The sequence below is a fragment of the Thalassophryne amazonica genome, chromosome 16 (assembly GCF_902500255.1).
Source record: "Thalassophryne amazonica chromosome 16, fThaAma1.1, whole genome shotgun sequence".
In the NCBI taxonomy this organism is placed as follows: domain Eukaryota; kingdom Metazoa; phylum Chordata; class Actinopteri; order Batrachoidiformes; family Batrachoididae; genus Thalassophryne; species Thalassophryne amazonica.
The window spans coordinates 19,738,725-19,752,456 of record NC_047118.1 but is presented as its reverse complement, the minus strand read 5'-3'; the positions used below and the strand labels follow the sequence as shown (position 1 = coordinate 19,752,456).

Here is a 13,732-nt window from a genome sequence, read left to right as displayed (position 1 = left end):
TTTTTTAAATCTCATCTCTTTATAAAATTGTTAATACTTGTCGTGATGGGTATTAAAATATACAACTTTTTTTTAATAGTAATTACTATAAAAAATTCTAGCATTCTCATAACTTTTTCTTTGACACATTTTGTGATATGGTGACTGGAGGAAAATATTAACTACGTATTTCTCATGTATTGTTCACGCTGTGAGTCTAGAACTGGTAAATGAGGAAGTATAAACATGAAGAACATGACATCACCTCCATGTTGTTCTTCATTTGACACAATGTTCGTTCAACTTCTTAATGTTATGCAGTAAATCGTTAGAACACTCCGTTATTGGGTGTTTGTTGTTCATTAACCCCTAAGTACAACAGCTCCAGTGAAGTCAAAGAAAAGGTTGTTTTAGGAGGAGGTAAAGATTACCTGCGACACAAACTGTGGCACTTCAGTAAACCAACATTTTATGGAGATTAGAACTGTGTTGTAATCAAAGGGTTGCATGAATGTAAACGAATGAAGAGAGGCCCAAACAGATGAGTAAATTCATAGCCCCTGACCACCTCTGATGGTCAGTAAAGGTCAATATGAGTTGGTTTGAAGTAGTTCCTGCTCTCTGCCAGTCTTCAACATCAATTCTGTCTCTTTTTTTTTTTTCCCCTTCCAGCAACAAAGAAACTGCAAGCATTAAAACTGTGCTTTTTCCATGACTGAATGCACAGGAAAATAACATGATGAGGATGTTTTTGTTTGCCAAATGTTAGCTTTCACAGAGCCTAGATACAGTATATGTTCATAATTCTGTGTTTTTATGAATGGTTGTTGTTTACTCATCTACAGAAATCCTCAATGGCGTCATCAAGAGTGTCAAGAAGGAGGGAGATTGGAAGGTGACAGTCACAAGAGTATTTGGAAATTGCCTGCTTTGGCCACAAATATATTGTAACCCCATCTTATTCCATGCATCCTTAGGTTCTTATTGTGGATCATATGAGCATGCGGATTTTATCCTCTTGCTGCAAAATGTCTGACATTTTGGCCGAAGGAGTGACCAGTAAGTCTGACATCACTTTGTGGTCTTTCGTGGTTTTGCTTTCACCTTATTTGAAATGTAATTCAGGCTCAATCTTAATAAATGTATAGTAGTATCCTTTTGTTCAAGTTTTATCAACTAGCTAAAACTCATTCACTGGTGGATGCCTGGGCAGTACTGGTTCAAAGTTGGGTTTGGCCAGTCAGATATAATTGTCTGATATTTCATGACAACATTCCATACAAACTGAACATTCTCTTCTGAACAGTGACTTGTGGCAACAGTGATCTGTAATAATTCCTGGGGCATCAATTACATATCAGCTCAGTTGTGACTTACTGCTACAGTTGCCCTTTTGCTATGTCAGACACAACTCTTTAGCATACAAGTGTAAATCTAGCTACTGCCAACTCAGTCAGAAGGTCATAAATGAGATTGTGAACATGTGCTTGTGACTGTGTGTTTTGACTAAAATTAAGTCAAATTAATCCCCTTTTTTTTTCTTTTTTTTTTTTGTATGTGTATGTTTCTACCAGTACATTGTGTTGCTTCGGATTTGTTTTATTCTCCCTCTCGTGCAATGGGTAAATGAACAAGATGATTTAAATTGAACTGTAATTGCATTATTTTCTGCTTTTCAGTTGTGGAAGATATCAGTAAACGCAGGGAGCCCATCTCAAGTCTGGAGGCCATTTATTTGATTTCACCAGTAGAGAAAGTGAATTATTCTGTTAACCAGTCTTTTTTATATTCTCATTTTCTATATTTATTTTGGAGTTTTTAATTTATTTTTTATTTTTTTTGGTTTGTTTTAAATCACAGTCTGTTGGTGCTCTCATTAATGACTTCAAAGATGCAGCCTATACTTACAAAGCCGCACACATCTTCTTCACTGATAGTAAGTTGTATGAGCTCTCTCGGTTTGTCTACAGTATGCTGTGTGTACACTTTAACAAATTTCAGTCAGGTGGAAATTATAAGTTTTTGTTGTTAGGAAACCTTACTAGAATTTTTTTTTTTTTTTTTTGAGACCTGCGTATAGGCATAAATGTGTTATACTATGTTTAAACATTTGAAGAGGTGAAATGAATATTATCGTTCAGGCTGATTTCTGCATTTTTGAAATCATGATCACAAACTGGAAAAAGATGCACAGACTATACTTGTATGGACCTATCCTTTTTGCTGTGAATGTGTTTGCTTTAAATGTGGAAACCACAAACTCTAAAAGGCAACTTTAAAGTACTGGCAAACTGTTTTGACACACACAGTATTTAGCAGCTTTTGTTACAGCCTTTAAGATACCTCTAATCATAATATCTGTTATTTCATTTTATTTGCAGCTTGCCCAGATGGTCTCTTCACTGAGATTGGGCGGTCTAGAGTTGCCAAGGTTGTCAAGACATTAAAAGAGATCAATGTTGCTTTTCTTCCATATGAGTCCCAGGTAAGTAATTTTCTCCATTTTATTTATTATTCTAAGGTTCTGCCTGTTTTGACCAGGATTTGACCCAATTGAGGTAACCCTCAACCCCTGTTATCCATGCAGGTCTTCACTCTGGATGACCCCACCTCCATGCACAAGTTTTATAGTCCTGCTACAAATGTAGATAAAGGCAAAATGATGGAGAATGTGGCAGAGCAGATTGCAACCCTCTGTGACACACTGAAGGAGTACCCAGTAATCCGTTACCACAGGTTCATAAGTACTTATTAAAAGTGTGATGAAATCAATTTGCAGCTGAATTTAACAGCTGGATTATAGATGTGTAACACTTTGTGTTGTAGTGGAGCAGATGAGACATTTAAACTGGCTGACGAGGTCCACCAGCGCCTTATTGCTCACAAAGCAGATAACCCAAGCATGGGAGAGGTTAGGAATGACTATAACACGACCAGTGTCCGTGTATTTGTTCATTTGTGTGTGTGTGTGTGTGTGTGTGTGTGTGTTTTAATTTAATGAACAAAACTGCTTTACAAGAGGAAAAACTTTTTTGGGGATTTTTACAGTTTTATTTCTCACAATAATTGATTTTTTTAGTTCGTTATGGGCTTTATTTCTTTATTTTTCTTTTTGCTGCACCTTTCTATTTTCCTTTCTCTTTTCTGTCCTCCTTAGCTGACACTTCCTTGCTCCTGAGGTGGGTCTTAACAGGCATGTATTGCTGTTCTCTATTTATACCATACATCTGACGTGCATCAGTGATCTTCAGGGTTTTAATCTGATCTGTATTTCTTTTTTCATGTCATGTTTGCTTAAGTGATGCCTCAACTGCTATACTTGCCCCAGTCAGAGTGACATTGAGTCTGTGTACTATTTATTGTAGCCCTCCCAATTTTTTTGCATGTCAGCTGGTGTCATGGTGGCTGTTTTGTTTAATTTCATCAGGGTCCAGATAAGGCACGGTCCCAGCTACTGATTGTTGACCGTGGTTTTGATCCAATTTCGCCTATTCTCCATGAGTTAACGTTCCAGGCAATGGCATATGACTTGCTAAATATCAAACAAGACATCTACACGTGAGTAAATATTGTGTTCAGGTGCTAGACAAAGGTTTTGTGTTGTTTTTGTCATACAATATTGTAATTTCATGAGTATTTTGTATAGTGTGACTTTTTTTATGTGTATCTATATATGTATAAAGTTATCAGTCAACCGGAATTGGGAATTTAAAAGACAAAGAAGTTTTACTTGATGAGGATGATGACCTCTGGGTCCAGCTCCGACACATGCACATTGCAGACGTAACTAAGTAAGTCACACCTTGCTGAACCACATCTCTACATTTTTGGTGCTAATTGTCACCTTTTGCAGGTAGATTTTATTTAACTTTTTTTTTATTTTTAATTATGTCACAAATAAAATAAGCAAGAAATTATATAAATCATGAATGGTGAAGAACAGTGCAGTTAATTTTTGTGCTGTTTTATTTAAAAAGAAGCTGATTTGTTGGTGGAAAAATGCACAGGAATATGTTCTTTAAAAACAACAAAAAAAAAATCATTATTGGAGCCAAATATAAGGGTTGGTTGAAAAATTCTGCATCCAACAGGATTATCTCAACAAAATAAAAAGTTAAAATACAAAGGTTAAACAGGTATGATAATTCTTTACTTATTGACTATTTCTACACTAAAAGATTTTTGCCTGCAATTTTAGGCATGTGCAGAATCGTCTTTGACACAACACATGCACACGGTATTCGGTTAAAAAATGGCAGCGTACATTTTAAACATAGTGCTGTTACTTAATTCTTCACAGCAGACGTTTGTGCACCTGTGGGCGTTAATTGATCAATGAGTGTTGTGAAAGGCAACGTCTGTACAGTCAGGAGGTGGGCAAAGAGATTGAAGGGTGCAAATTCAAAGGCATCTTTTCAGCAGGAAAAGTCTTGACTATTTATTTTGAATTTCATTGACAGTGTTGTAGCCTTTCAAAACGCTGCAACAGTGTCAACTCCCACTGATGTGTGGATATTTTGCAAAAGCTGCACGCATGCTTGAAGCGAGTTTGTCCGAGAAAAGTCCCAATTCTTCAGCATGACAATGCTCGTCCACAAACACAGGATGGATTGCAGTGGTCTAATTTAGAAGAGCTTACCACACCCCACTTACAGTCTAGATCTCATGTCTTCTGACTTTTTCTTTTTCTCAAGCTGAAAAAAGGGACGCGTTCCACTAATGGTTCATAGGTGCAAGCAGTTGTGAAGACATCTGATTAGTTCACTGACAGGAGGTAAAAACTTATCAGACGTTGGTGTAAGTGTGTGGAAAGTGAAGGTGACTACATGGAACGGTAATGACACTGCCTGGTAGAGAACATTCCAGGCCTTAAGCAGATACACAAATCATGTGAATGTTTTGCTTGTTATTGAAATAAATGCATTGGAAGCAGAACTTTTCAGCAGACTCTCATAGATCCTGATCTTCACTGTGTCCTGAGTTTGTTTTTTTTTTTTTTTTCACATCATAGTTCCTGACATGTAGATGGGGTTGAATGGAATGATGTTTGTGTGTAAAGCACCTTGGGGTGTCTTATTGTGATTTGGCAATTACATAAATGATTCAAATGCATTATGCATGCATGTTTTTAAAGACCAACCCCATTTGTAAAAAATACAAATAATGATCCTTACAACAAATGAACACAAGTCATGAGTTGATTTTCTTTTAAGCTGATATGTATATTGCAGTTTAAGAAAATCAAAGGAAGTTTAAAACGTTTACACAGAACTGGCTGTGTGCTCCTGTTTAAGGAAACTAATTTTTTTCTAAACCCACTCTTGCAGGAAAGTGACAGAACTTCTTCGCAGTTTTTGTGAGAGCAAAAGAATGTGTACTGACAAAGTGAGTAAATCAGTACGCAGTTTCTCAGTTTTTGTTTCCATGCTGACAAGAAAAATTGTAGCACCTTTTTGCTGGCTATATTTTTGTTTTGTTTGTGTATATGTAGGCCAACATCAAAGACCTCTCCCAGATGTTAAAGAAGATGCCACAATACCAGAAGGAGCTGAGCATGGTAAGTGTTTGCTTGAACATTGTGAGCTGAAAATATACCTTAAGAATACATTTTGTTGTTACTGTAAACTAATATTTACTGACTGTATGGTAAAAGTGTAGTTTTTGTTTTCATTAACAGTACTCTACTCACTTGCACCTCGCTGAAGCTTGCATGAAGAAATTCAAGGCCTCTTTGGATAAGCTTTGTGAAGTGGAGCAGGTGCGTACCTGTGGGTTGAACAGCTGAAATGGATCTTCTGAAGGTTGAATTGCCCGTCACAATAATTGCTGTTGTAACTTAATCTAACATTTGATCAGTATTGCCTGTGCTGTTTTCACACACTTATTTACATAAGATAGTCACCAATATTTCTGGCTAAATGATGCCAGAATAAACAGCAATGTTTCACTGCTCTTATAAGACTTGTGTGCAGCGTCAAAGCAGAAGAAACCTCACAGGTTTTGTGGTGTTGCTTCCTTCTGTGTCTGAATGTCATGACTGGTGGGGCTCAGCAGCTCCGCTACAGGCACGTGATCCACGCACAAACTGAACCAGAAGGGTATTCTGTATCACTTAAGAAGTCTGTGCTTAATTGAAAAAACTTAACTTGAGTTGGTGGCAAGGCTAAATCTCTTCCGTTAACCAACATGAGCTAGGTTTAGTCTAGGCTCACTCTAGCAAAACTTATGCAAGCCTGTATTGAGCGTGTTCACAGATTATACAACCCCTGGCAAAAATTATGGAATCACCGGCCTCGGAGGATGTTCATTCAGTTGTTTAATTTTGTAGAAAAAAAAGCAGATCACAGACATGACACAAAACTAAAGTCATTTCAAATGGCAACTTTCTGGCTTTAAGAAACACTATAAGAAGTCAGGAAAAAAAATTGTGGCAGTCAGTAACGGTTACTTTTTTAGACCAAGCAGAGGGAAAAAAAATATGGAATCACTCAATTCTGAGGGAAAAAAATTATGGAATCATGAAAAACAAACGCTCCAACACATCACTAGTATTTTGTTGCACCACCTCTGGCTTTTATAACAGCTTGCAGTCTCTGAGGCATGGACTTAATGAGTGACAAACAGTACTCTTCATCAATCTGGCTCCAACTTTCTCTGATTGCTGTTGCCAGATCAGCTTTGCAGGTTGGAGCCTTGTCATGGACCATTTTCTTCAACTTCCACCAAAGATTTTCAATTGGATTAAGATCCGGACTATTTGCAGGCCATGACATTGACCCTATGTGTCTTTTTGCAAGGAATGTTTTCACAGTTTTTGCTCTATGGCAAGATGCATTATTGTCTTGAAAAATGATTTCATCATCCCCAAACATCCTTTCAATTGATGGGATAAGAAAAGTGTCCAAAATATCAACGTAAACTTGTGCATGTATTGATGATGTAATGACAGCCATCTCCCCAGTGTCTTTACCTGACATGCAGCCTCATATCATCACTGACTGTGGAAATTTACATGTTCTCTTCAGGCAGTCATCTTTATAAATCTCATTGGAACGGCACCAAACAAAGGTTCCAGCATCATCACCTTGCCAAATGCAGATTCGAGATTCATCACTGAATATGACTTTCATCCAGTCATCCACAGTCCACCATTGCTTTTCCTTAGCCCATTGTAACCTTGTTTTTTTCTGTTTAGGTGTTAATGATGGCTTTCATTTAGCTTTTCTGTATGTAAATCCCATTTCCTTTAGGCGGTTTCTTACAGTTCGGTCACAGATGTTGACTCCAGTTTCCTCCCAATCATTCCTCACTTGTTTTGTTGTGCATTTTCGATTTTTGAGACATATTGCTTTAAGTTTTCTGTCTTGACGCTTTGATGTCTTCCTTGGTCTACCAGTATGTTTGCCCTTAACAACCTTCCCATGTTTGTATTTAGTCCAGAGTTTAGACACAGCTGACTGTGAACAACCAACATCTTTTGCAACATTGCGTGATGATTTACCCTCTTTTAAGAGTTTGATAATCCTCTCCTTTGTTTCAATTGACATCTCTCGTGTTGGAGCCATGATTCATGTCAGTCCACTTGGTGCAACAGCTCTCCAAGGTGTGATCACTCCTTTTTAGATGCAGACTAACAAGCAGATCTGATTTGATGCAGGTGTTAGTTTTGGGGATGAAAATTTACAGGGTGATTCCATAATTTATTCCTCAGAATTGAGTGAGTCCATTTTTTTTTTTTTTTTCTTCCCCTCTGCTTGGTCTAAAAAAGTAACCGTTACTGACTGCCACAATTATTTTTCCTGATTTCTTATAGTGTTAAAGCCAGAAAGTTGCCATTTGAAATGACTTTAGTTTTGTGTCATGTCTGTGATCTGCTTTTTTTTTTTTTTTTCTACAAAATTAAACAACTGAATGAACATCCTCCAAGGCCGGTGATTCCATAATTTTTGCCAGGGGTTGTATAAGCAGGCCAGAGCAAAAGAGTGTAGAAAACGTAATATGAAGGAAAAAGGGAGCCACTTTCTTCACAGCAGTGTAGCAGACTCTGTTGGTGGAACTGTCCCGGGAGATCAAACATATAATCACAGAAAAGTGCTTTATCTTCATAACTGTCTTGTTGTAATGCAAGAAATAAGAGAAGGATTAAGCACCACTTTCAGTGAGCACATCTGTTGCACCCAAGTGTTACTTTACCAAGACACACCAGTTCAAGTCAGGTTGCAGGGCTTTTTGCCATCATGCTTCAGATGACAATGGCATTGATATGCAATTCATACAATCATGTTTACTTTTTTAATATAAATTCAAATGGTGTACTTGCATTGTCTGTGACATAAAATAGGCTTAACATGACAATATTCACTCACTCATCTTCAACCACTTACTCCAGTTAAGGGGGCAGGCGGGTGGAGCCTATTCCATCAGTCATAGGGCACACATACGGACAATTTAAAGCTTCCAATCCACCTAACCTGCATGTCTTTTGGATGTGGGAGGAAGCCAGAGCACCTGTAGAGAACCCTTGCAAACACAGGGAGAACATGCAAATTCCACACAGAAAGGTGAGAATCGATCTCATGATCTTCTTGCTGTGAGGCAGCAGTGCTAACCACTAAGCCACTGTGTTGCCCCATGACAATATTGTTTATCATAATTATTTCTGGGACAGTATATTTTCCAACAGAAGTACAGGACTGAATAGACTGTCAGAAATCTGACAAATGAGTATTTTGTAAAGCAAGATACAAAACTCGGGATTTCATCTTCACAGTTGAAATTTCAAGTCACAGTCCAATACACAATTATTGTAATCACCAATGACTTCAGGTTGTGATAAAATGCAACTTCTCCCCCTTGAAGACTATGTGGTCAGGTCAGCATAATGTCCTTTTATATATTTGATGTGTATGCAAATGTGATCTTGGTTCAAGTATAGATTCGAGAAAATTACATAAAATAGAGCCAGGTGCAGTGTTAACATTTTGAGGTTATGAAAAATTTTATCCAAGCAGGATTGGTCTCAGTTCCAGGCAAGCTCAATACTTTTATTTTTTTTAAGGTAATGAACAGGTTGCCTGCAGAAATAAATGGCTAATAATGCAGTTGGCTCATTGAGACTTTCCAATGGTGTTACAGCAATAAAGAGTTCATACAAATAAACAAATATCTTTGTGTTTTGAGATGCACTGTGGAGGTCAGGTTTACTGGAAATAGAAGAAAAACTAGTTGGCTCTGCTGTCATTGTCATTGGTTGACTTAATAGAATTATTAAATGGAATAGTTATAACTGTGTTGAATGCTTAAGTTGACCATACTGATTGTCAACCAATATCAGCATCCGCTGGATTGACCCCTGTATAAACTGAAATTGACCCTTGTCACCATTTATGCTGTTTCTATTCTATATAACATTGTTATACATAGTCCAAGCTGTACCTTTTTGGAATATATATGACCAAACAAATTGTATTGTATACTTTTCTATATGACTGGAGGATTTTAAAAGTCTGACTGTGGTGGAGAAGTGGTTAGCGCACTTGGTTTCAGTGCGGAAGGTTCCCGGTTCAAACCCCTGCCACATTTCTCCATGTAATGTGGAGTTGCAGGAGGGGCATCTGGCGTAAAACCTGTGCCAATTCAACATGCAGATTCACCTTTGATTTGCTGTGGGGACCCCGAGTGCAAACAAGGGAGCAGTCAAAAGGACTTGCTGACTGACCTGTATCATCCTTCAGTGATCCCTACCTGGCTAAATCTACCACCCTGGGATCACTAGCATACATTTTGTGTGTGTGTTTGGGACGGGGGGATGGTATACTGAGGCTGGACTGTAAGTGTTTGTGGGCACATTAAGTGGTACTGAAAACCTGTTTGGTCCATGAACTAAATGTCATGCCAACCTTTTTTCCCTTGAGACTGCGTTGTTGGCAAAGCGTGTTGTTTTGCAATTTTTATAGAACAAATGAGCTTTTGTCACAATCACAGACATGCACTGTGTACCACAATGGGATCACTCGCTTAGTGCACAAAGTAACCCCCCTCCCCCGTTGTGAGGGTATACTTTTAATAGTAAATGCTTCCATGGAGTGTATTAAAATGCTGGCAACATTTGTTGTATTTAAGGAGCTTGTGATTTCTTTGTCATTGCTAAGTATAAAGCAATTTAAGGTCAAGCATACGCAGCAGCACAGAAGTCTATTAACAGCGGTGTTTGTAAATGCCAGTCGTACTTTGTCTCCCTGAGGGCATGTATTCTGTCACACTAAGTCCTTTATGCCATGAGTTACAAGCACAGAGAAAACGATAAGCTCTGCATGCTTATGACATTATGAGATGCAAGTGTTAATGGGACCTCTTTGTATGACTCGGTAATGGATTGTCAGCATGCGTAAAAGCTGCCTCTTAAACCCAATGGAAATGTTTTGGCTCTTTGGTGGACAGTGCAAGCCAACAAATAGCTCCCAGTGAGTTCCTCCTTTCAAAGTGGTCTGCATTGTCTGGCAAACCTAATACAAATGTGTGCCCATTAACATCATTGAAGCCATGCCCCTAATTACTTGTATAATGCCATTCATTTGTGTTCCTCTACATCATCTACTTGAATGTGCAGCTGACTGGTCCAGATGATGGTTGTTCAAAACTTTAGTGTAAAGTTTAGCCAGAGATTTAAGGAAGGTCAAACTGTGCCAACTTTGAATGAAAGGAGAATCTTAAAGCCAACTGTCATTATAATTCCTAATCCAAACAGCCAATGGTTGTCATTATTATGCCCCCCCTCCCCCAAACAAATTCTTGTGGGCAGGGGCTGTATTAGGAATCACCCTGTCTATCTCTGTCCATGAGTATTGAAAGTGCAACTCCTTTAGGCTTCAATAAAACCTAATGCAAAGGTATGAAGATGTGCGTTAAATGGAGTTTTGTGTTTAACTGATGCATTGTACTGTAGAAACATTCACGGATTTCTGCAGTGACATTCATGTGTTTGGGTCCTCTGCCTTTAAGAAAGCAAGACACCACAGAAGAGCTTATGGCATTATGAGGTCACTGGACAGAGGTGTTTGGCGATGTTTGTCTATCTTTGAAAGAGAAAACCTTTAGGTTCAAATCCTTAGGGTCCTTTTACTGTATGGTTGAGAGATGGATGCTAACCAGTGTCCAAAGGCAAGCAGTGGATGTTTATGCGGGCGGTGCTTGCACCGCGAGGCAGGGCATATACCGTCTGTCTGTCTGACGACCACCTATTGCTTGCAAAAACTTCATATTTGGTGGGTACATGCTTTGGAGGAGTACTTTGCATGGGTTCGAAGGCCGGTGACATTGACCTACTTTTAAAAAATTACCAATAGTTGCATTTGTTCGAAGGCTAAAGACTTTTTATGGTCACTGTTGGCCACACCCTCTAAATAAATATAATGTCAATCTCCAATTTTTCCACTGTATATCCCAGTTTACATCCATCAATCAATCAATCAATTTTTTTATATAGCGCCAAATCACAACAAACAGTTGCCCCAACACATGAGGGTTCAACCAAATACTTACCCCACACATATACAGAGTATTGAGGACGCCACTGGCTGGGGAGGGACAGGGGGAAACCCACACTTCACTTGGCTGTGGCAGATACATGGTAATTTAAGATATGTGGTGATGGCCTGGTTGGTTGCTGTCCACAACCCTGGATAACCACCGAGGGTCATGAACAGCGACCAACCAGGCAGATAACCAGTTGCTGTAAAGCGAGGCACTAACGCATGGTCTTTGACTTGACTGTGTGATGTTTAAATTGCAAGCACAAGTCTGCTTAAGCTAATTTTTTGGATCTAAATGAAATGCCACGCAGTGGGAGCACACTGTGTGACATGCATGCAGGGAAATAATTCTAGACCGGTATCTTCAAGGAGAGATAGTTGGGCTTAAAACATATATCTGTTGCTTGTATAAATACACCTATTGGGCTCTTCAGTACAGAGGCTGAAAGTTTGTTTATACCACCAATACATCATGTATGCAAGTAGTTTTTGTCACAATTGTCTTGCAGATGGAGCTTGATCTTGTTAGAATAAGTAAATCATTCTTTTTTGTTCAGTGGAAGAAGTGGTGGGGGTGGGGGGGAGATGAACCTCGATAAAAGCTATTGCATTTGAATGCACTGCAATTTGAATTCTGAGAGCAATAGTGCAGTATTCTTGTAGGTGTTATATGGGTCTTGGAGAGATGCACTCAAGAAAATGAGACCTATGATTAACATGTACTGTTTTATGCTTTTACCTATTTTTGGACTTGATTTTGTCTAATTCCAATAGTCTTCAGGTATGGAGTCATTCTCACTTGTCGGCTGCTTTAGGAGCAGTTAAATGACTTAATTTGTAACTTGTAGGTCTGCTGCGAGTTAATAGGTAACTAAAAGTCTGTTCCACAGGACTTGGCAATGGGAGCAAATGCAGAAGGGGAACCTCTAAAAGATGCCATGAAGTGTATTGTTCCTGTGCTTCTCAACAATGAGATAGAAGCCTATGACAAAATCCGCATAATACTGCTGTACATATTCCACAAGAAAAAAGGTGGGTCTCTTTGTTTGTTTTATTTATATATATATATATATATATATATATATATATAAATAAAAGGTCTGTTAGAAAAGTATCCATCCTTTTTATTTTTTGCAAAAACCATATGGATTTGAATCACGTGTGATTGCATCAGCCAAGCTTGAACCTTTGTGCGCATGCGTGAGTTTTTTCACGCCTGTCGGTTGCGTCATTCGCCTGTGAGCAGGCTTTGTGTGAGCAGTGGTCCACCCCTCTCATCGGATTTTTATTGCGAATAAATGTCTGAACGATTTGGAGCTTTGCTGCATCAAATTTTTCCAGAAACTGTGAGAGACCTCCAGGTGGACACCATTCGGAAAATTCAGATGGCTTTCAGGGACGATTTTATGGGGATTACACAGATTAAGTAGTGCTCCAGCCGGTTTAAAGACCGCCCACAGCAGCTGAGAGCGCGGCGCACTCCGAGCGCCGATCAACAGGCTGGAACCCCGCTGAAACAACCAGATCATTTATAAAGTGAAGGCTTTGTTGATCCGGGGGCTTTGTTGATCCGGGACGTTGTCTCACTTCCACAAAAATGGCAGAAGACGTGGACATCAAGACTTTTTCGGCACATTCCACTGTTACAGGAGTTTTTTTTTTGTTGTTTTTTTCTCATGGAAAGAGAAGCGGAGGGATGCGCCACGGAGCCACGAATGGCGCAGGACAAAAGCACCTCCGTGTTGGTCTCACAGGACGGCTTTCAGATGGCTTTCAGACGGCTTTCGGTGGCTTTTCTGTCGTGTGACTATCTGAGAAATTGTGCATGAGCTGGACATGCCAGAACATGTCCTGTGAGGCTTCATCACGGCGTTGCTTTGCGCCATGCGGCTCCACCGCGACTCGCGGAATTCCTCCGCTCCTTTTTCCATGACAAAACATCTGTAACAGTGAAATGTGCCGTTCATTTCCACACTGGACGCTGTGTTGATCCGGGACGTCATCTGACTTCCACAGGAATCACGGAAGATGTGGACATCTGCACTTTTTCAGCACATTGAGACAGACGTGCAGAGGAATTCCGTGCGTCGCGGTGGAGCCGCATGGCGCAAAGCAACGCCGTGATGAAGCCTCACAGGACATGTTCTGGCATGTCCAGCTCATGCACAATTTCTCGGATAGTCACACGACAGAAAAGCCACTGAAAGCCATCTGAAAGCTGT

General features: G+C 39.3%; 1 protein-coding gene across 3 annotated transcripts in view; it reads left to right on the top strand.

Moving 5' to 3' along the window:
* Nucleotides 1–13,732, top strand: part of stxbp2 (syntaxin binding protein 2) — a 35,297-nt gene that overhangs the window by 1,752 nt on the left and 19,813 nt on the right. For 2 of the 3 annotated variants that reach the window (XM_034189979.1, XM_034189978.1), the window contains exons 2-14: nt 825–874; nt 957–1,038; nt 1,659–1,735; nt 1,840–1,915; nt 2,361–2,464; nt 2,567–2,715; nt 2,806–2,890; nt 3,407–3,537; nt 3,663–3,770; nt 5,307–5,364; nt 5,471–5,536; nt 5,657–5,737; nt 12,401–12,542. In XM_034189979.1, coding sequence (XP_034045870.1) covers nt 825–874; nt 957–1,038; nt 1,659–1,735; nt 1,840–1,915; nt 2,361–2,464; nt 2,567–2,715; nt 2,806–2,890; nt 3,407–3,537; nt 3,663–3,770; nt 5,307–5,364; nt 5,471–5,536; nt 5,657–5,737; nt 12,401–12,542 — 1,209 coding nt within the window. The remainder of the gene's footprint in view (nt 1–824; nt 875–956; nt 1,039–1,658; nt 1,736–1,839; nt 1,916–2,360; nt 2,465–2,566; nt 2,716–2,805; nt 2,891–3,406; nt 3,538–3,662; nt 3,771–5,306; nt 5,365–5,470; nt 5,537–5,656; nt 5,738–12,400; nt 12,543–13,732) is intronic. The other variant, XM_034189980.1, reaches the window with a different exon arrangement.